The 22,684-nt window shown below is 46.0% G+C and overlaps 1 protein-coding gene across 3 annotated transcripts in view; it reads left to right on the forward strand.

Annotated features, from left to right (window-relative positions):
* Positions 1 to 22,684, forward strand: part of MAPKBP1 (mitogen-activated protein kinase binding protein 1) — a 133,537-nt gene that overhangs the window by 59,941 nt on the left and 50,912 nt on the right. For all 3 annotated transcript variants that reach the window (XM_034769137.1, XM_034769136.1, XM_034769135.1), the window contains exons 4-5: positions 20,462 to 20,524; positions 21,325 to 21,382. In XM_034769137.1, coding sequence (XP_034625028.1) covers positions 20,462 to 20,524; positions 21,325 to 21,382 — 121 coding nt within the window. The remainder of the gene's footprint in view (positions 1 to 20,461; positions 20,525 to 21,324; positions 21,383 to 22,684) is intronic.

Below are 22,684 nucleotides of genomic sequence, written 5' to 3' on the forward strand. Positions count from 1 at the left end.
CCACACAACAGAAAAGGGAGGAAAAATCAAACCACTTAGTAAACTAAACAGACGTCAGAGCTTGACCAAAGAGGTTGTTCTTTGCACTGTACACTGAAGCTTCTGGAACCTAGGTGTTGTCACGCTGCTGGAGGGAGCATGAGCTCTTCACTGAGAATTCGCTGCCACTGGCTGTATGGAGCCGTTTACCCTAGAAAGAAAGAGTATGGGCAGTGGCGTGGAACATGACTGCTATGATGGGACAGAGATGAATCTCGTGGGTGACTGGGTTTCAGAGCATGTAGGGCTTTACGCCTGGAACTGCATACAGAAGTGAAAAGCTAGTCAGGGCAGAGCGTAGAGCACTGGTATTTGGAACTCCCAGTGCCCCACCCCACTTGAGACAAGCTGCTGTATTCTGTGCTACCTGGAGCTTCTGGATAGTTTTCAAAGGTAGCATGCAGTAATCCAGCCTGAGGTTATAAAGGCGTGGATCGCTGTTGTGAGGCCTTCATCAAAGAGGGACTGTTGCAGCCTCAGGCCAAACATAGATGAAAAAAGGCACTCCGTCCCATGGTTACTGTCTGAGAATCCAGCAGTAGCAATAGTTCTGATGTGGCTCCTTCCCCGAAACTGCAAGGTGTGTGGCACACTTGAATGGGCCCCCCTCCCACTCCGAGTAGAAGGCATGTTGTGCCAGCATACTTCCCCCAAATGCTTCCTCTACCTCACTTATATCGTATTTGGAGTGAGCCTTTGCAGGTTCACTTCCATCCTCCTCCTCATCTCTGTTAGGCACTGGGAAAGCATACACATTCCCACATCTAGATGCAACAACTTGGAGTGTCCTCTGCATAGTAGGCAACAATATCACACTGCCAAGGAGGCTACATTCACACTACACACTTCAGTGTAACTACATTGTTCATGGTACCTGAGGGCACATTACACTTAAGTGCCTTTCTCTTCTTTCAGTTCAGCTAATTCCTATCACTTTCATTGAAACTATGGATAAAAACTATTTAGGATGCAGTCAAAAGTTAGGAAATGCCAGACTTACAGTTTCCAGTACAATCTGTTTGCCCTCCTGGTGTATCCATCCTATGTGCTGAAGGAGGCAGGGGTCTTGTGGAAAAAATAGTATGTGATCATGTAAAGACTGTCTCATAATGTATATGCACCAGGGGGCTAAATCAAGGTTGTACAGGCAACTTGATTTCTGAATTTCCCGAGTGCTTGACTTTGTACCCTAAACAATATTCTTTAAACCAGGCCTGCACAACTCATAAAGCAGCGAGGGCCATATTACTCAAAAGAAAACAGCTGAGGGCCGAAACCCCCCGCTCCCCCGAAACACCCGTTCCCGCAGAAACAACCCCCCCCCCAGCGCCGCCCGCCCCACGGAAGCTATCTTTTCATGTGCTGTATATTTATACCTGCCTACTGTATTTTCAACTCTATGCATCTGATGAAGTGGGTTATAGTCCACGAAAGCTTATGCCCAAATAAATTTGTTAGCCTCTAAGGTGCCACAAGGACTCCTTGTTGTTTTTACTGATACAGACTAACACGGCTACCCCTCTAAAATAAACAGAAGTCACAAGAATCTTCTATAGTGGAAAGTGACAGGCGACCGAAATATAGAGATTGCTACTTGCTCCCTCATGAACATTTGGTATTGTTTCCATTTGACCAGCTGGGTAAATATCTTCGTTCACACAGCATGTGGTCATGTATATTATGCCAATCACAATGTCAGAATTTGCACAGCTTTTATTGTGGTCTTTTTTTTAATTATCACTTGGGTCATTCCTAGGCTCTTATTGTATTCTCCACCCTCCCACCCCCAATTTGTCATTAAGTAAATAATAATAGTGACTGTCCACTCACATCTGCTTCCAGTGATTGAAAATTTGGTGGGAAGTTGTATTACTTTTAACATAAATAATTTATTACCTGAGGCTTTGACCCGATTTAGTGAATGAATGAACTAAATGGAAGGTACTATATACCATCCTCCTCCTCACCCCCACAAACAACCTGTATTGTTTTGCTTTATTTGATTATCTGTACAAATGGATGGCAGTGAAAGAACAAGCGCAGTTGTTTTGTTTAATGAGGATACTAGACTCTGGAGTGAAGCAGTGCAGGTAGGAAGCATTGGCAGATTTGGAAAGCGATTGCATGCCCGTGTGCATATCCTTCCTCTGACTGGAAGAGCAGCATTTGCAAAGCTTGGACTGTCTCAGCTTTTTTGGAACAAGAAGCCTTTTCTCAGTAAGGCAGCTGATGCTCTGCAGTCTCCAAGGTTTTTTAGCTGCTTGTGAAAGGAAAGGTGAGCGGGGGTGGAGTTGAATAGGAATGTCTTAAACTGCCTGCTTACAGGTAATGGCCCTTTTCTCCCCACCTGGGAAGAATTTGGCATCTTCTGGGTATTTATGCCTCCTAGCAACCAGTGCCTGGTGCAGCAACGTGACTTGCTTTTGAGCCAAGTTCTAAGCTTGCATAAGACTGAAGAGGAAAAAACCTGGCTAAGTCTGGGATAAAACTCGGAGATGCCAACTGCGTGAGCTGAGCTGCCACCCTCCCTATGAACCCCGTAACAAGCCCTATGTCTCATTACAACATTCACATCCATGGCAGGCTTTTAACTTAATGCATAAAACCCAAATCAAATATTTCCCCCACCAGGTGTGAACAACAGAGTCTCTCTCCTTTTCTTGGAAGATCTGGCACTGAAGTTGGTAGTGGGCTTTCCCTTGCTGCCACAAGGGGATGTCTGTTAACAGGATGTTTTGGGACGCCCCCGTTGCTAACAGACGTGCTAAGAAGTTGTGCAATTTATTTATACTCTGTCATAAGTGTGCCTGCATGTGACAGGTACGTACACACGCTACAAGTCAAAAGCTGGTGTCTTGGATAGCTGAGCTTCTGACACAGCTCATCCCATAATACACAAAAGTGTCACTGCATCTGGGCTGCTTTCTGATCCTCCCCTTCCTCAGAAGCCATGGGCTGTTCTTAGCCAGTGGCTCTGTGCTTTTGAGGAAGCTGATCCTCTCTGCCTCTGATGCTGGGGCACAGCTCTTGCAGGAATAATGCTCACCGAGGCATTCAGGGGGAAGGGCTGCTCTAGTTTCTTTGCTGCAGTGGGGCTTTCGTTGTCCGCTTCGGAGTGTGGACTAAAGAACAAAGGGGGGTGATTGGATCCTAGAGGGGACTGCCAACATACATTCATTACTCTGGCAGTGAAGGCTCTTGGAGGGGAGGAGGGAGACTGAGGCAGGAAGGGGGCTCCACGCCAGGACTCCCTCCCTAGCCATTTCCCTGCGAGGGTTAATTAGATTAAATTAGGGAGAGAATTAAATTGTACTCCTCTTTGTAAGTCTTCTTTTGATTGATGCCAGTTTAATATTGACTGCACTGCTTGCTAGTGGTAAAATCATTACGGATGGAGGCACCTGCAATGAGATGTCCCCTCCCCCAAACCCCAGTTGATCTATTTTGCATAGAAACCCACTCCCTTGTGTCCCCGTGCTGATAAATCACAATGCCCTGGCCATGCCTGCTGTTGGAACAGGAGAGGCATAGGGTTGCTGTTCACAATTGGGACATGTTTTCCTTTGGGATTTCAGTGCAGGGAAAACTCCTCTAGCTTGCAGATCTGTGCAGAGTGATAAGAAACCCACCCTGTCCTGCTTCATAAGGGAGGAGCAGTGCTAACCGGAAACCCAAACCAGATGTGCAAAATGGGAGCCTACTCTGTGCCTCCCTTCAGAGGGGTGGCTGGGACTCCATGTGGTTCCCTTTGGGGAGAGGTCACTCTGTCTCCCAGGGAGCTCTGAATTTGGTTGCAGCCTGATGGTAGCAAGGCCGGCTCCAGGGTTTTGGCCACCCCAAGCAGCCAAACAAACAAACAAAAAGACAAAAACAAACAAAAAAAGCCGCGATCTGCGGTGGCAATTCGGTGGGAGGTCCTTCGCTCCGAGCAGGAGTGAGGGACCACCGAATTGCCGCTGAACAGCTGGACGTGCTGCCCCTCTCTGAAGTGGCCGCCCCAAGCACCTGCTTGGTAAGCTGGTGCCTGGAGCCGGCCCTGGATGGTAGATCTGATTTTTTTTTTTTTTTTAAACATGGGTTTATTCGTAACCCCCATCCCCTTGCCACTGTCTACCCTCTACCCCAATTTTAGTCTTTCCCTTTGCTTTTTTTCCCTCTTCCACCACATCATCCACCCTGGTTCTGTTCACTTTCTCCTTCCTTCACTCCTTCACCTGGGTACTGCCACCTTTGGAGCGTCTCTCTCCCTGAAACTGCATTTCCAGCAGTTCTGCTAAGAACATAAATTCTGATGATCATCTGCTTGCTGCACTATAGCTGTGAAAGATGTGGTGGGGCTGGGAGCCAAGTGCTCTTCCGAGGGCCCTGAAGTGGGTATCTTGGTAGGTCTGTAAAGACTGAGGCTTGTTAACCTTGTGTGTGATGCGTGTATTATAATTTCAACTCTGGGTGAAATCGTCAGTGAATTGAGGCAAGTAGATTTCCAAGCGATCCGAAAGCACAATGCTCTATCCAACCCACAGCCCTTAGAATTTCTATAGGAACCCTCCTAGAAAGGGCAGAGTGTGGGAGTCTTGGCACCGAGCTTGTCAGGGCTTTGACTTTCAGTCACATCCTTGCTGTTTGTTGCTAGTGGCGCTTTCTTCCTTCTCAACAGCATCTGAATCGGTACGGGTCTGCCCGAGGCTCCCCTTCTTACCCTCCCAGTTTTCTCTTCTATAAGCAAGGTGCTCAGCCTCCCAACACAGAACACTTGGGTGGTCCTTCTTGCCTTGACTCTTCCAGTCTTTTGGTTGTCCATCACTCTGGCTCCCAAACGGTGGCCCTTCCTTGCAATGGCCCCGTGAGTGGGTATTCTGAAGTAGTACCTCAAGTGGGGAGGGAGTAAGTGTTGCACTAAGTTTTGAAAACACATTTCTGCAAGTTTTATTGTTTGATATTTTCCCTTCACCTCTGGGCAGGAGGGTGTTTTTATGTGCACGTGTATGTGTAGGCTCATTGTCCTGAGTCCTCTGGAATTATGCAGCCATAGATTGCCACAAAATTCCATATTTGGGTTTATGTAACTCTTAACACTTCACTGTCTCCGTGTCTGCTTTGTGTGGTTCAACAGTTCCACAGGGCAGGTGGCTATTTGAGAGTTATGTGCTGCTGGATTCTGGGGGAGCAGGCAGTGCTTTCGGAGGTGGGGTATTTTGCAAGCAGTATGGGGTGGTTGCTCCAAGCTCCACCAGGGAAGCATTTTATTCTGCAGGTGGAGGTCTGCAGGAGATGGGGGGGCTAGGACTGGGGGAAAGAACAGTAGTGGGACTTCTAAAGGGAGAAGAGGGGGTTTGAGGTGGGTGCCCTGGTGGAGGCATTCAGATTGAAATGATTAGGCAGCTAAGAGCCATTAGAATTAAAACCAGGTGGTTTTCCATGTTGAAAACTTTGTGTATAAAGTTTTCAGCTTGGTGTGAATTGTAATGACTCTCAGCTGCTAAATTGGCTTAAATTTCAGTACCTTCCCCAAGCTCAAAGAAAAAAGAACAGGAGTACTTGTGGCACCTTAGAGACTAACAAATTTATTAGAGCATAAGCTTTCGTGGACTACAGCCCACTTCTTCGGATCCAAGCTCCTTTCTCTTTCTCTCTCTGCCCTCTGGTCCCCACCTCTCCTAATCCATATCCCACACAGCCCCAACCTGGTACAGACCTCTGCCTTCTGGAGAAGGTGCCTACCTATCTTGGAGCTCTGCTAGAAAGGCAATTTCCAGTACCAGCCTCCCCCTCACTAGTCTCATGTCAAATGGGTACAATGGACCATACAGGAGACAGGCCCTTGCAACTGTCTAGACTTGATTTCTTTCCTGCATCTGTTTTGTGAAAAATGTGGAATCTGAGTCTGTTTTCCTAAATGTTTTTTTGGTGCTTATGTATGTCCCAGGGCCAGGCGGTAATCCAGCTCTGGCCCTGGTCTTCAGGTCTGGGGAGGCTACCTCTGCTATCTGAGATTCTTCACTGGCTGTCTATCCTGTCTGACTTTGAAACTTCAATGGTGGATGGGGAACGTGGCCTCTGTCTCCACTTCATCCTCTTAGGGGTTTTCACAGCTAGGCAGTTTAAAAGTGTTATTTCATATGTATGATGCCTAATCCAGGCAAACTCAGTGCCTAAAGCTATGGTTATAAACAGCACCCCGCTCCTCCCTTTGGGTATTGTTGGCATCTCAAACTACTCCTTGGGTGATTGCTATGAAAGGGCTAGTCTACACTGGCAATGCTAAAGTGTTGCCGTGGAAGTGCTTTAACATGCCTTGTGTGGTCGCGGAAAGCCAGGAGTCTGAAAAAAATGAAAGATGCCTGGGTGTTCCTGTAAAGTTCAGTCAGGTTGAGAACTACACTTCCCATGGAGAGGACCATCAGAATTACTATTACCCCATTGCTGGAGTGTTTAAAATCTGTACATATGTAAATAGCTAGCTATAGATAAAGTCCTAGAAGATGGTGTTCAAGAATATGTAGCATAGTTCCTGGGTTTTGTAGGACCAATAAACCTTCCCTTTGTGCACTGCAAATGGTTTCCACTGGCAGTTCTTAGCAGTCCCTAATGAAATGCATCCATCAGAGGCTCTCTCTAAGTACATGCAGCTACGCATCTGACCTCTGGGCCACAACCAGCAGGTAATGGATATTCAGATGTGAGAGAGTCTCCCTTCCAGCCCTATAATAAACAAATGCTGTCGTGGTAACAGAGCTGGAAGACAATAATGCCAAGTGGTTGTGAGAGTTTGGGCTTATCTACACTGGCAATTAACAGCGCTGTAACTTTCTCACTCAGGGGGGTGAAAAAACACCCCCCTGAATGCAGCAAGTTTCAGCGCTGTAAAGCGCCAGTGTAAACAGTGCTCCCAGCCCTGGGAGCTACGCCCCTCATTGAGGTGGTGGTTTTTTTTTTTTTTTAAGAGCGCTGGGAGACGCCGCGACCACACAAGGCATGTTAAAGCACATGTTTATATCTGAGTGGAGGCACTGATGGCAATAGAAATTTTACTGAATTAAGAACTACAAGATTTGACCCTCCAACTTTCTTTCAAGAGGAAGAGCTGCCCAGAGCTCCTGTACCTGTTTATTTTCCTTACCTGACTGCAGTGACCCTGGTATACCTCAGAAGTCTCAATTTTTTTCTCAACTTTAAAATGTGGAATTTTCTTGGTGTTTGGTTTTAAATATTCTCCCGTGAGAACTGCAACTCAATCACTGTAGTATTGTGTCTAAGATCCTTCTGGAAAGTAACTAACCTTTAAATAGAAGTAAAAGCAGTGTTGCCAACTGTCATGAGTCTCACGATAATTATTGTTTTCATTAAAGCCCCAGCTCCTGGAGTCAAGTGGATATGTAATGATTTCAGCCTTCATTCTTAAAAAAAAAAAAAGAAGTTTCTAGCCCCGCGGTAAGCAACCTATGGCACACGTTCCAAAGTCAGAATGCAAGTGATTTTCAGTGGCACTCACACTGCCCGGGTCCTGGCCACCTGTCCAGGGGGCTCTGCATTTTAATTTAATTTTAAATGAAGCTTCTTAAACATTTTAAAAACTTTATTTACTTTACATACAACAATAGTTTAGTTATATATTATAGATTTATAGGAAGAGCCCTTTTAAAAATGTTAAAATGTATTACTGGCACACGAAACCTTAAATTAGAGTGAATAAATGAAGACTCAGCACACCACTTCTGAAAGGTTGCTGACATCTGTTCTAGCCTTTGTGGCTGTGGACAAAGCTTCAAAATGTGACCCCAGTACACCCTAAAGGCTCAAAAAGCAGAAAGCAAATAAAAAAAACAACAGATCTATTATTTTTACATAATCTCATGATTTTAAAGCCAATCTCGTGATTTTTTGGTGAGACCGATTCATGATTTTTGAACATTTGGAATTGGCAATACTGTGAAAGTGACCTGAAAGTGTCAATTTCACTCCTATTTAAGGTCAGTGTCTAGTCTATTTGTAGTGAGGTAACACCCTTGGAATTCCAGGCAGGTGCAGTATAAACTGACAGGGGGATGTTTCCCAAGTTAAATGATCTGTTCCAAGCTTGGTGAACTGCAAAAAGTGAGAGAAAGTAATCTAGATTTTTCTACAATTGTTTCAATTCTTGTATTCAAGAGTTAGTAATAAAGTAAGAATATACATTAAAATTTTAAACCTAACCAGTGTCCCTTAAGTGACTTGACACAAGATGTGAGAACATGTTAGTATTAGAGCTGAGTCGGTCTAATATTTATTTAATTCTCTTTTTTAAAAAATACAGAAATTAGATTCAGTGCTCCTATCAGCTAATTTCTAAGTTATTATCTGGAAGAAAAACCCCCCACTAGTTTTCAGGTGCCTAAGTAGCCCCTGGAATCATGGTTAAAGTTGCCCTCCCCCATCTGAAATGGCATCCCTGCCCATTGGTGAAATGTTCCTTGCTCTGCCAGACCACAGTATGGCACTCTGCTGACTCTCCCCAGTTTAGGTGGGGTGAATGGAATAGAAATTGTTCCCTTTTCCCTCATCCACTGGGCGATTTGAGCCAGAATAAAGAATAAATGCTATCCCTTCCCTTGGTTTTGGGCCCTTCTTTCCACCTGTGCCCCCAAATCTCCACCTTTTCTGAAGGTAACCTTGGCTCAGAGGGCTTGGCTGTATTTTTTTCTGAGTCCCGTGTGTTATCTCTAAAACAACCCCTCCTCCCTCCCAACCGCCCACTTCCCCAGGGATTCCTGTTTTACAGGCTAAACTTCCAGATCCTTAATTTAATCACCAACCCTTTCTTATCTTAATCATCCTGCCTCTGTTTGTAAATAAAATACTGGGGCACATCTCTGCAGAACTTACATTTCACTTACTATGTCTACACCAGGGGTTCTCAGCCTTTTTCTTTCTGAAGCCCCTCCCCAACATGCTATAAAAACTCCATGGCTCACCTGTGCCACAACAGCTGTTTTTCTGCATATAAAAGCCAGGGCCAACATTCGGGGGTAGCAAGCAGGGCAATTGCCTGGAGCCCACACCACAGGGGGCCTCGTGAAGCTAAGCTGCTCAGACTTCACCTTCAGGCCCGGGTGGCGGGGCTCAGGGTGGCTGGGCTTTTGGCTTTTTGCCCTGAGCCCCAGTGAGTCTAATGCCAGCCCTGTTTGACGGACTCCCTGAAAACTGCTTGTGGCCCCCCAGGGGTCCTCAGACCCCTGGTTGAGAACTGCTGGTCTGTACTACGCAGCGTTTAGTGACGTGGCTGTGTCGCCACAGCTGTGCTGCTAAAAGGCGCGCAGTGTAGCCGCTGTTTGTTGGCTCTCCTGCCAACAAAAATTTACACCCCCAAGGAGCGGCGTTAGTGTTGTCGGCAGGAGAGAGCTTCTACTGACAAAGCGCTGTTCACACTGGCACTTGTCTGCAAAACTTTTGTCTTTTGGGAGGTTTTTTTTTTTTTTTTTAACACCTCTGAAAGACAAACGTTTTGTTGTTTAGTTGCCAGTGCAGACAATGCCTAATACTGTGCTGTAGTCAAGAGCTCCACCTGGGAGCTTGCACACCTCCTGTATGAAACTCGGGGGTGGGAGGGTATCCTGCTTCCCCCCTCAAATGGTGCCCCTGCCAGTGTGGGTGAAGAGAGAGAGAGAGACCATGGAGAATCCGCCCCTTCCTCCATTACCCCCGTGCTGGAAACATCTGAACTCACAGGGACAGGGGATGAGCTATAGAGATTCTGCAGAGGCAGGGAGGGTGGAAAGAGGAGAGACAGCCCTTAGCTTTGCAGGGATTATCCTGGCAAGGCCGGTAAATCAGCTCTGCTCTGTCTTCCCTTGGAACTAGTTTTATAGAGTGTGCTTTTTTCTTTCCTTCCAGCTTTCCTTTTACCATAGAGACTGGCTGCTGAGAGAAGCTCTTTGTAGTGGTAGGGCTGGTGCGAGAGGGGTGGTGTACATGTGTGGGCATTGCTGAGGAGGGTCCCTTAAAGGCTGGAGGGGCAGTCATCTGAGGTGCCTAGAGGAGAAGGGAAGGGGGTTCCCGGGGCTGCTTCTAAAAAGAAAGTGTTTTATGTAAGTTTAAAAAGTCATGTCACCCAGTGGGGCACATCTCCTGTATTCAGTCATGCATTGCCTGGTTACGATGTTGGGAATGATGGGATGGTGGGCTTGCCACCTTCAGTTGGATGTATATTGTGACCATACATAGTGAAGTTCTGATTGCAACCCTTCTGCCCGTGTGGACCCAAGTTGTTTGGGACAAGAATGGCTGATATGGGTGGACTCTCCCTTTCCAAGTAGGAATGGTGGAACTTTCATTATGCTTGGTCACAAGGAATAGTCTGCAGACCAGTTGACTGCAGCAAGAGTGGATGGTGCTACTCTGTGGTCACACAGCTCTTCCCTGAGCATTCTCAAAGGGAGTTTGGGGCAATTGTCCCTCTTCCCCAATGGCATTCTTATGTGGAGTTCCACAGCTTTCCATCTTGGTTTCTCCTTCTGCCAATGTGTCGAAGGCACTGTCAGGAGAGTTAGTGAGGAGAGTTCGAGCTTTGGTGCTGGCAATGTGCTGAAGACTCCCAGCTCTAGATCTCTACCTCACCTGCCTTAGTCCAGTGTCTGAGGGAGATAGCTGCCTGAAGCTCAGTCCAGACAAGGCTGAGATGATGCTGGTAGATTGAGAGAAGCAACCAGAAGATATGGCAAAGATGGAGCAGGGCCTGCTCTTTGATGTTCTCTGGCTCTTTGTCCTGCACATTTTGGCATGCCATCCATGATTTTAAAACAGGGTGGATCTGATTTAAATCAAATTGATTTAAATCACTAGTCAGGAAGACATGATTTAATCATGGATTTCTACATAAAAGTGCATTCTTGTTGATTGTTATAACCTTAATACATATTCTTCACAACTCAGAGATAGATGTAGGTTTCATTTTTAGAAGGTACACACTATACATTTTTAAACAGTGAGTTATTTTGAAAACTTTTCAGATTAGTTTACAGCTATATCAGAAAATGAATGATTGTTTGGTTATTTCATTTACCAAAGGTAATTGAAGCAGATATTTATGAAGTCACAGGGAGATGAACTATCTCCAATTCAACAAGTTAATCGTTAATATTTGTAGGATTTTCTTGCCATGCTGTATTAGGAGGAGAACATCACCAGACAGACATTTTAAATTGTTTTATTTAACTAAAACAACAACGTTATTTATTCTGGATTTTTTTTCTTCAACAGCAAACATATAATATTTTAACAAAATAAGCATATGTTCCTCGCTTCTCCAATTTATCTCCAGACTTCTTCTCCTTGTCCAGATCTATTCCACCCCCAACCATCTTCTATTCATTGAACTTTTTAAAACTTTGCACTTTTAGAGAGAGGTAAGGGATTGACTCTATGTACTGAAATTTGCAGAGGGACAATAGAGTTGAGATCTGTTATTTCTCACCTCTATATATTATATTATTTATTTATTTTAAAACATTTTTGTTGTTAACAAGCATGTTACCTCTGGATACACAAATCCACAGTTTGAGAACTGCAAAACTAAGCATCTCTGATGGTATCTTCTAGACTGATCACTGAGTCCCATTGGGTAGATAGAAAGATTAACCTAAATGATCTATACAGAAGCCCCTGGAATTCCCATAAAATTGGGTCCCTAATCCATGAACTATTGGAACTCATTTACAAAACTTTTCTTAAACATTACATGAATATATTGTCTCATACTATAGAATTTATAATCCCTATTCCATGATGAGATACCTTTGAGCTATAATGTATCTTAATTAAAACTATCTTTTAGAAAGTTTTTTTCCTCAAAAAGCATTTTATCAAAAAAATCCAAATTAAATAAAAAAAATCAAAAAAAAAAATTTTTTATCATTGATTTTTATCCCCCCTGTTTTAAAACAATAAATTCCCACTGGGAGCCTTACTGCCCTAGGTCACACAGTGCTCATGCTTAATAACATGTAATCTCCAATTTATGAGCTTAGCAACTTTTAAAAGACAATTAATCCCTTTGTTTTGTGCTGGGCTTCTTACTTAGCTGTCATTTCCTGCTAATCTATTTTGGTCTCTCTGAAGTGTGCAGCATGAATCTAACTGCAGCCCTTCTGTGGCTGCAACCATTCTGGTGGTATTCTCCAGCAAATCTCCCTGGCCGTGATATGATGCAGTGAGCTCCAGGGCTCATGGTGCTCATGCTGTGACACTCATGTCTTAATCTCTCCAGAGATCTGCCCTTCCCCTCCAAATCCATTTCATTGACATAGATGAATAGGTATTTCACATGTGATGTGCATGCACATCCTCCCCACTGACACGTCCCATCACAGCTAACCCCCGCACAGCATTGGCCGTGAATTAAAGAAACTTGTTGGCAGGGAATGTTGCCACATGGAAAATTATCACCAGCTTTTACTGACACCATCTTAATCGGATCAAGATTCCCCTGACAACTAGCACTGGGTGAAAAGGTTTGGTTCTCATCAAGGCTTGGGGATGTGTTTTGTGAATTAGAAAATTATTCTACTTTGTTGGGGTAGGGGAAGATGGGCATGACTGGAAGAGCAGTGAATGAGCAAGAAGTCATGGAAGTGACCAGTGAGAAGTTGACGGGGCCACTTGTTCTCTTCATTTACTCTTGCAGGAATGTGCGAGGGCCCAAGGGGGGTAATATTCAGAAAGAGGAGCCAGGATGAGCCAGGGTTTGAATGGTTTCCGAAGGGAGCTTGCTTTCTTCTCTGCCACCTCAGTTTACGGCCAAGATTGAAAGGGACTGGGGAGGAACTTGTCCCATGAACTCTGCCTCTAGTCATCTGTCCTGTGAGATAAAGCAAGGCAGAGTTGATTAATAGCTTTGGAAACAAACTCCGTAATTGTCTTTTAATCTTTTCATACCCCCTAGGGAGGGTGGGGGTGGGCAGGGAGGGAGGAAGAAAACAGACTTCTTACAAAATCTGCTTTTTATTAGCTTACTGGGGAAGGGGGGGGAGAGTTGGGGGAAGGGGCAGCAGAGACTAGAGTGATGGGTCAGGGGAACAGAGATGAGGATAATGAGAGGGAAAGTGAAATGCCGAGGGAGACAGGGATTTGGGAAGAAGAGCAAGAAGCGGGACTGGTATGAGCAGAGGAAGAAGAAAGTGTGTGTGTGTGGGGGGGGGGGGAGTGCTGGTGACTTAGTGAGTCAGATGCTGTGTGTAAATGTGATATTGACGTCTGATTCCTTTCCATTCCACTCCTAAATTTAGCCTAGGGAACCTGCCTCCTTGTTTTTTCCCTTTGCCAGAAGTGCTTGCTTCTTCTCTGTAGGTTTCCTGCTAACCCTCCTTGCACTGATCCCCAGCACACATGGCGTGTGCACAGTGCTAAGGGGCCTGTCTGCCACATGCTGCCGGAAAACTCTCCAAAGTGTCTCCCACTTACACACCCGCTACTCCAAAGTGGCTCCCTGCCATCCCTGCTGGAGAAAGTTCAACTTCTCTGCAAGAGCCTGGGAGGAGGGTCTGATGGTAACCAGGGGCGGCTCCAGGCACCAGCGCAGCAAGCGCATGCCTGGGGTGGCAAGCCGCGGGGGGCGGCCTGCCGATCGCTGTGGGGGCGGCAGTCAGGAGGCCTTCGGCGGCATGCCTGCGGGAGGTCCGCCGGTCCCGTGGTTTCGGCAGCAATTCGGCGGCGGGTATGCCGAAGCCGCGGGACCGGCATTTCACCCGCAGAAACGCCGCTGAATCCACGTGACTGTGGGCCCCCTGTAGGCATGCCGCTGAAGGCCACCTGACTGCTGTGGTTGGGGTGGCAAAAAACATAGAGCTGCCCCTGATGGTAACACAGATGTATTGCCTCCCCCTTGCATCAAGAACCAATTACTACTCTGCACGTGGGCTCCTTTGGAATAAAACAAGGCACCTACATAACGCCTTTTGTCTGACGATCTCCAAGTGCTTCACAAAGAAACACTAGATCCATCAGAGATTCCAAAGCCAACTTCTGATTTCTTTTTTTTAAAGCCACAGTTCATGATTACATGTTGCCACTAGGATGGTGTAATGCAGGGTTGAGGGTATGGCACAGTACCCCTAGAAATAAAATGTTTACAAGAGCATGTTGTTGCCAATAGCTTCAGTATATAAAGGACCTAGATACTAGATTGGCTAGGACATCACTTAGGCAGCAATAATCCTGTCACTCAGCAGTGAATAGTTTCATAAATGTCTTTGACAGCAAAACAGGGTTCTGACTGGGAGGAAAATATGACGTAGTTAATCTGTGTGAGCTCTGCCCACAATCCCAGAGTGGCTGTATACTTCTGCTAAAATGATCAGCAGTGAACTAGTTAATGTTGACCTTTTAAACTCTCATCAGACACCGGAGTAAGTACTCTATTGCATGGAAACAGTGCAAGCCTCTTTCAGAACTATTGTTTGTTTTGTCTGTATTTGTACGCTCTCATTGGGACACACCTAGAAAGATTTCTTCAGAAATATATTGGTTGAGAGTTTTTTTTTTTTTTTTTTAAATTTCAAGGCTTAATTTCTTTAGAAACTGATGAGGGCACTAGAAAAAGTGGTGGTTTGATGTACTTGGCCCAACTGAATTGGGCTCCAAGTGTGAAAATATCAGCACTATTTTTTCCACCCTCTGGTAACAAAACACTGAACAAACAGAATCTTACAAAAACTAAACATGCAGAAGGTTAGATGGATGCTTTTCTGTATTTAATAATAAAAACAATGTTCATATAAAGCTTGTTGTGAACTGTTGATAGAGTAAAATTCACTAGGGCAAACTTGAATGATATATCTCCGGATTCATGATGCCCATGTAGTCTTGTATGGGTTAGAAACAAGATAGTGCACTAGGTGGACCAGTGATTTGTCCCAGTATAGCAATTTCTATTTTCCTATATTGACTTGAGCAATATATTTTACTAATACATTGCACAATCCCACAGTACTTTCTAGGCTCTCCCACAAACCCTGCTTTGGAAGCTGTTTCAGACACTGTTGAACATGGACCTCAGCAAAACTGTAATGCACTGCACTCCAAGGGTTGGCAGGACTGCAGCGTGGACGCAGACTGAACTGGGTGGCAGAAACTAGGACGGTAAATGGGGCCACAGTGAACAGTTAAACTTTGCTAGCACAATTTATTCTTTTAACTGTAACTTTTACCCTTTGAAATGATGCAGCAATCTAGCACAGAGAGGGCTAGAGAAGTTCCCAAGGCCACAGAGAGATTCAGAATGAGAGCCAGATTAGAATTCAGGAGTTCCTGGCTCCCGGTCTTGTGTTTGTAGCATGCATCATATAATTAACTTTAGTTTATTTGCATACTGCAATCCTATTGGTTAAAACAACCTAAAAGTTGGGTGGAGTCTTTATAAAACTAGAACAGTGTGACAAGACTGCCATGAAATGTAACTTCTGTGAAATTCAGCCCTCTGGCAGTGTAGCAACAGGATATGTCTTGTTCCTTGTTAACTGGCAGTGGTGTTTTTGGGTGGGTGTGGCACGTGTTCGTATATTTTCATGGATAACATTTAAGAGTTATTTTTTAAAAATCTGCTCGTGACTGGTTGTCAGGTGTTACAGCCTTGTGTAAAGGTCAGGAACTATTTGGCTGACTTCCCCTGGCAGGCTGGCATGGTGGTGGGACTCATTAGCCTCAGCACAGGAGTTTGAGCCTCTTTGATGAGGGAAAAGAGCTAGAAGGAGTGACAGGAAGTCCTGCAGAGAGAAGCCCTGGGAATAACCAACTCTGGAGGTGTAAGGCTTAAGTTTGTTTGTAAGTAACTGTGGGTTCAGTTGCTTAAGTTAAAAATACCAGCAAAACCCAGGATCCTCCCCATTTGCTGAGCTATTCTAGGAAATGCTTTATTTATGGATTTGCCTGCTTGGTTTGAAGACCATTGCGTCTTCTTGCATGTCTTTAATTTGTAGATGGTTTCTTCGAGAGAGAGCACAAAGGGCTGGTCGACACTGGTAATGTACATCGGCATAGCTGCGTCTCTCAGGGACGCACCACTGACAGACATAGCTATGCTGACCTAACCCAGGGTGTAGAAAGTGCTATCTTCCGTCCACCTAGCTACCGCCTCTCAGGGAGGTGGAATACCTGTGCAAATGGGAAAACCCCTCCTGTTGGCATATAGGTAGTGTCTACGCTGAAGCACAACAGCTGCTGTAGTGATTGAAGTGTGGACATACCCAAAGGTCCTGTTTTTATGCAAATGTCCCTAGTCATAAAACACGAACTTAATATTAAAAAACCCGCTGCACAGAAATTATTCTACCTGGATATCGCATCTACCCTCAATTCTCCATACTGGTTTTTGAAGATTTAATGGACCAAAATTCTCCCGGGTGTAATTCTTCTGAGTTGCACAAGGGACGACTTTGGTCCATTTGGCCTACCTTGCTTCATATAGTGGGATTTCTCTTTGTTTTTTCTGATTGCCTGGAAGCTGAGGATTACACAGATTTTCCCATCTGCTAATGTACTATTTCATAGCTCATGATTTGAGGGGCTTAACTTCCCCTGAATTGTTAATGGATCACAAACCACCTGCTTCTTCACATGAAGCCTGCAGAAATAAAATAGAGTAGATCAGATCTGAAACTGGAGTGACTGGTCATGCTAAATTAGATCCTTCTGTGCTTTTTACTCTTAACTAAACCTCTTAAAAACACTTTCACTGCTGGATGACCAGGTTACCTGTACCATTAGAACTGCCCCACTAACATACCGGTAAATGTTGTTGAATGCCTGTATGTTCAGCACAGCAGATGTATTTTACGTGGGCATGGCTAGAACATTCAGCAGGCACGCAGCCAGCCTACCTTTTGGGCAAACATTGGGTGGAAACTCGCGCTAGTTCTAATGAAGGAAGGTGATTTTTGTAAACTGGTGAATTGGAGGTTAAAACTTCAGTGCCCTATGGTGGTGTCTGCTATGAGGCAGTGATGTTAACTGAGTGCGACAGCATCAGTCAGCAGTATTGGGCCTGAGGTGTTGGAGTGTCTGCGCCTCTCTATGGTGTCTATTCCGTTTCATAACTCGTATTGCTCCTGGCGGGCAACCCTGTCAGACCAAGTGAGAGGCAACGGCATGGGTCGGACAAGAGTTTGTTACGACATGCCAGTGCCTGGAGAAATGTTGTGGCTGCAGGCTTTTCCAATTGGCACCGAGCTCATGGCAGGAGATTCCTTACCACTGCTGAGGTAACTGAAAAGAGAACAGATTGGAGGACACCCCTGTAAAGTTCTTCTTGCGTGAGCCCAATGGTGTGACAGTGAGGCTTGATTAGTTCTGTTTAAAAGCTCATATGTGAGAACGTCTGCCTTTTCTATTGGATGAGGCTTTTGGTGGCATTTGTAGAGTGTAGGCTTCATAATGAAACAGCAATATCTCTTCAGCATTTGTTACCGTGCTCCCTACTCCAATTTGTAGGCCTTATCTACCCCAGGGATTTCCCCCAGTGACAGACATGGATGGCTGGTCATGCGCTGGTGCAAACCCCTGTTATAGGCAGGATATAAGCTGTGATTTGCACTAGTGTAGTCAGCTCTGTCTGAAGGCCTTGTCTACACCAGGGATTTTCTGAACCTGAGTCATGTATTGCCCCAAATCCTAATGGAACAGCAGTGGAGGGGCAAGCTATAGGGTGTGGCACAGCTAAGTAGCAACACTGCAAAACTAGTGAAGCTTTGGAGGTGTTCCCTGCATGTTTGTGGGGAGGGGGACTCTTTTCATGCTGTGATGCACCCTCAGATACTGGAGAGGAGCCACGGTCATACCTAGCCACTGTAGAGGATGCCAACTTTTCCCAACCGTTTCCCTCTTCTACAGCTGCCACCGCTTGTGCTTTTGCCAAGAGACAGTAGGAGCGATGTATTTCCATGTCAGAAGTCAATGTCACTCCTCTCTCTAAGACAAGGGATGTCACAAGTCCTGTTTTGTCCATCTCCAGCAAGTCCCTGTAGCCCTTGAACTGGGTCCCCCTCATGTTGCAGCCCTATGTGAGGGGTATTCATATGGGGAAGAGAGAAATGCAGTTATCAGGAGCTGCCCTGCTGAGTCTGAGTTCTTCGAATCATAGAATCATAGAAGATTAGAGGTGGAAGAGACCTCAGAAGGTCATCTAGTCCAATCCCCTGCTCAAAGCAGGACCAACCCCAATTAAATCATCCCAGCCAGGGCTTTGTCAAGCCGGGCCTTAAAAACCTCTGAGGATGGAGATTCCACCACCTCCCTAGGTAACCCATTCTAATGCTTCACCATCCTTCTAGTGAAATAGTTTTTTCCTAATATCCAACCTAGACCTCCCCCACTGCAACTTGAGATCATTACTCCTTGTTATGTCATCTGCCACCACTGAGAACAGTCTAGCTCCATCCTCTTTGGAACCCCCCTTCAGGTAGTTGAAGGCTGCTATCAAATGCCCCCTCACTCTTCTCTTCTGCAGATTAAATAAGCCTAGTTCCCTCAAACTCTCCTTGTAAGACATGTGCCCTAGCCCCCTAATTATTTTGAAGGCATTGATTGTACAGTTCCATGCAAGGAGTGAATTTGCTCACCAGTTGGGAGGGAGGATCATCTTGTTGCTGAGAATTGTCGTCTTTCCTGGGCAGTGGCACGTCTCTCACTTCTGAGACCCTGAGTTTTCACAGGGTTGGTTCCTTTGCCCCTATGTTATGTGATGGGGCCCTGGCAGAGATGCGTTCTCTTCTGCCCTGTGTTGAAAACGATCCATAGGGTTTTCACTGATGGAGGGTGGGGAAGGGGAGAGAATGTATTCTGGATCATACCCGACTTGTGTGGCAGCAGAGTCATCGTGGCATGCTAAGAGTGAGATTCCTGGCTTTGTCAGTAATTTTGGGGAAATCTCCCTTTTCCTGCTCCTCCAAAATGGTGGACCTTAAGCTTGTGGTGGAGGTGATTATATTGATTACCATGGGGAGAAGTTCACAGCTGTTTGTTTCTAACAGGGTTGGGCAAACTACGGCCTGGGGGCCGCATCCGGTCCTTCAGATGTTTTAATCTGGCCCTCATGGGAGCGGGGTCCGGGGCTTGCCCCGCTCTGTGCATGCTGTGGTTCCGCGTGGCTCCCAGAAGCAGCAGCATGTCCCCCCTCTGGTTCCTATCATGGAACCATGGCCAATGGGAGCTGCAAAGGTGGCACCTGCGGACAGATCAGCGCGCGAAGCCGCCTGGCTGCATAGGAGCCGGAGGGAGGGACATGCTGCTGCTTCTGGGAGCTGCTTGAGGTAAGTGCACCCTGGAGCCTGTACCCCTGACCCTCTCCCACACCCCAACCCTCTACCCCAGTCTTGATCCCCCTCCTGCCCTCCGAATCCCTTGATCCCAGCCAGGAGCATCCTTCTGAACCCTCAACCCCTCATTCCCAGCTCCACCCCAGAGTCTGTATCCCCAGTCAGAGCCCTCACCCCCAAACCCACTGCCCCACCCCTCCCCTTCCACACCCTGAACTCCTCATTTCTGGCCCCACCCCAGAGTCCACACCCACAGCCGGAGCCCTCACCCCCTCCCGCACCCCAACCCCCAATTTCGTGAGCATTCATGGCCTGCCATACAATTTTCATACCCACATGTGGCCCTTGGGCCAAAAAGTTTGCCCACCCCGGTTTCTAGAGTTCCTCCTCTGGCTGATTTCTAGACAGCCCCAGAGGAAGCTATTTATTTTTTCATTGGTCTCCAAAGCGAATGGGCTCTTGCACTGTGCCTCTTGTTTTCTGACTAGCTAACGACCTCTTGGCCCAAATGGAGGCCTTTTCTGTCCTGTCTGTGCTACAGGCAAGAGCCATACCACACAAAAGATAATTCCTGTCTGGGTCCATACTGAGCTAGTCCCAGTCATTGTCCTGACATTCAGGGCCTGGCTGAAGGTGCAGGGGTACGGGAAGGGCAGAATCTGAACTGTTAATGGCAGTGCCTGGCAGGATACGGTTGATGGAAAGCTATACTGAAAGTCACTGGAGAGGAGATGTCCAGCTCTTTTCTCTGAGAGCTACCCCTCTTTCCTGGCTTCCTACCTTCCCACTCGGGTCTAGACATCCTTTTTTGGTGCCCAGAATGTAGGGTCATTCTTACGTCTGGGGAGAGAGGACGGAATCATCGGGCTGCACACAGACTTTCCTAACTCACCTTTCTTTCTGTCTAGCTTGTGAGTGGTCAGAGATTCAGGGCTCTCAGCCCCTGGAAAGGTGATTATTTATGGCACTCCACAGGGGATTGATGTGTGATTATCCCCCAACCTCCCTTTGCGTTTTCCAGCTAGCTGGGTAGGGGTGGACAGATGTGCCAGGCTGTCGTTCATTCTTCTGCCAAGGACAAGGGGATAAAGCATGTTATGATACCCACAGGCTGTTCTGTCAACTTCTTTTTATTCTTCTAGGTGTGTCGTCGTGCTCTTCAACCCTAGGAAAAATAAGCAACACCATATTCTAAACAGCTCCAGGTGAGTGAAACTCAGATACACAGACAGCTGGCCTTGTATTACTTGGGAGGTGAATTTGGAGTCCTCTTTCTGGCTCTAGCAAACGATAAGAGTTGCTGGGGATAACGGTGCCCAGAGCTAGTGAGTCCTAAACTCACTGGTGTGGGACTAGTGGCTGTGGGGAGAAGTTGCCTGCTAATTTAACCCTAGCTCCTCCTTAACATGAGTTACTGTGGGGAAAGTTGTAGCAATGATAGCTAGGGAAAAGCTCATAAATTCTACATTCCCATGTGGAACTGCTGTAAGGAATGACATGGAGGATGTTTTACTTGAACTCCGTGGGACTTGCATTATTCTTTCCCTGAGGTTGTAGCCTTGGTTTAGAGCAGGACTGACTGACACCTGGTCCTCTAGTTGGCAGGCAGGGGCCAGAGGACCATAAGCCCATAGCTGTGAAACCCTTTCTTTGCCTCAGACACACTGCAAGGGGTTTAGGCTACAGGGAATCCACGTGTTCAACCTATGGGGAAACAAAACCATTGTCAAGTTATTACATCATATGTTGTGGGCCTCTTTCCAGTCACATCCTCCCCCTTCCCCCCCAACCCCATCTCCGCCTTCGGGTGACCAGATAGCAAGGGTGAAAAATCTGGATGGGGCAGGGGGTAGTAGGGTCCTATATAAGACAAATCCCCTAATATTGTGACTGTCTTGATAATATCAGGACATCTGCTCATCCTCTCCATTCTCCAGTCATGACAGACTGAACTGAAACCAGATACCAGGCACCACCTCACAGTGTCCTCCTGTCTATGTTTTAGGAAGACGATTACAGCTCTTGCTTTCTCCCCTGATGGAAAGTACCTGGTTACTGGAGAGGTAAGTGCTGAAAATTGTTTAAAACAGGTACATGTCTGCAGGCCATCCCACTGCAGACCGGGAAGAAGCATGGCTGCTGTAGAATGGGAAATGGGCAATGTGTGTGGGGGGAGAAACTTGAGTTTCATTAAATCCTGTATCCTTTTTGACAGGGTTTTGGCCCATAGGATATCCAAAGAGAGACCCTAACTGTGCCTCTGCACTGCCCTTAAATGGAGAAATGTGGTTTTTGCTCTCCCCCACTGATTCATCTTCGCATCAGCCTGCCTCGTTACTGGTTGTCTCCTTAAGCTCATATTGAAAGGGTTTTCCAAACGTTCTGTCTGCCCAGATCAAGGCAGGTGAATCTCCTGGGACAGACTCCTTTTGCCAATGGCAGCGTGGAGATTAGCTGAAGATATTGGGTGCTGCTCTACCTATTAACATAGGGCAAGGAGCGAGGGACGGGGACTGGAAGTTTCTAGTGGCTGGATTGAGTTTAGGGTTGCATCCCTTAGGATTTCAGGGAGTGAGACAAGACTGTAACAATATAGCAGAGAGTGAAAAGTGCCTGTGGAATGGAGCTTTCAGAGTAGTGATAAAAGGGCCAGTGCCCGTGGGTTTGGCAGTGCATGCTTCATTACTGGCGACATGCTTTCTCCTTTCAAAGGTGCTTAAAGGGAGAACAAGGCTGGCTGTATTGTGGGGTCTGTATTGCGTTAGAAGTGCAAGGTGCATACTGTACATGTAATGAATTTGCAGTTGTTAGATGCTAGAAACACACAAAAATGTCTCCCTGTCCCCTTTTGGTCATGCTCAGCTTGGTGTCATGTGTCTCTAATGACTACTTGTCATCCAACTCCAGTATGTTGTAACTTACTGGTGAATGTGTGTGTCACCAGTCTCTCTCTCTACCCAGTACTTGGAGGATATGAGTAGAAGTTGGCAAAAAATAAAATAAAATAAAAAAAAAAATCAGCAGACAGTTTATTTGCTGAAAAATGAAGGGTTGGGTCAAATTCAGCTAATAGTTTCAGACCGAAAAAGAGGGGAAAATTCTGAAAAAGTCAAAACATTTTGATTCTTTGCTTCAAAATGACATTTCATTTTGAAATGTACCTAATTTAATTAAAATTATACCACAAAAGGGTGAAACGCCCTATTACGAAAAAAGAACAGGAGTACTTGTGGCACCTTAGAGACTAACAAATTTATTAGAGCATAAGCTTTCGTGGACTGAAGTGGGCTGTAGTCCACGAAAGCTTATGCTCTAATAAATTTGTTAGTCTCTAAGGCGCCACAAGTACTCCTGTTCTTCTTTTT

This window comes from Trachemys scripta, chromosome 4 (genome assembly GCF_013100865.1).
Source record: "Trachemys scripta elegans isolate TJP31775 chromosome 4, CAS_Tse_1.0, whole genome shotgun sequence".
Lineage (NCBI taxonomy): Eukaryota > Metazoa > Chordata > Testudines > Emydidae > Trachemys > Trachemys scripta.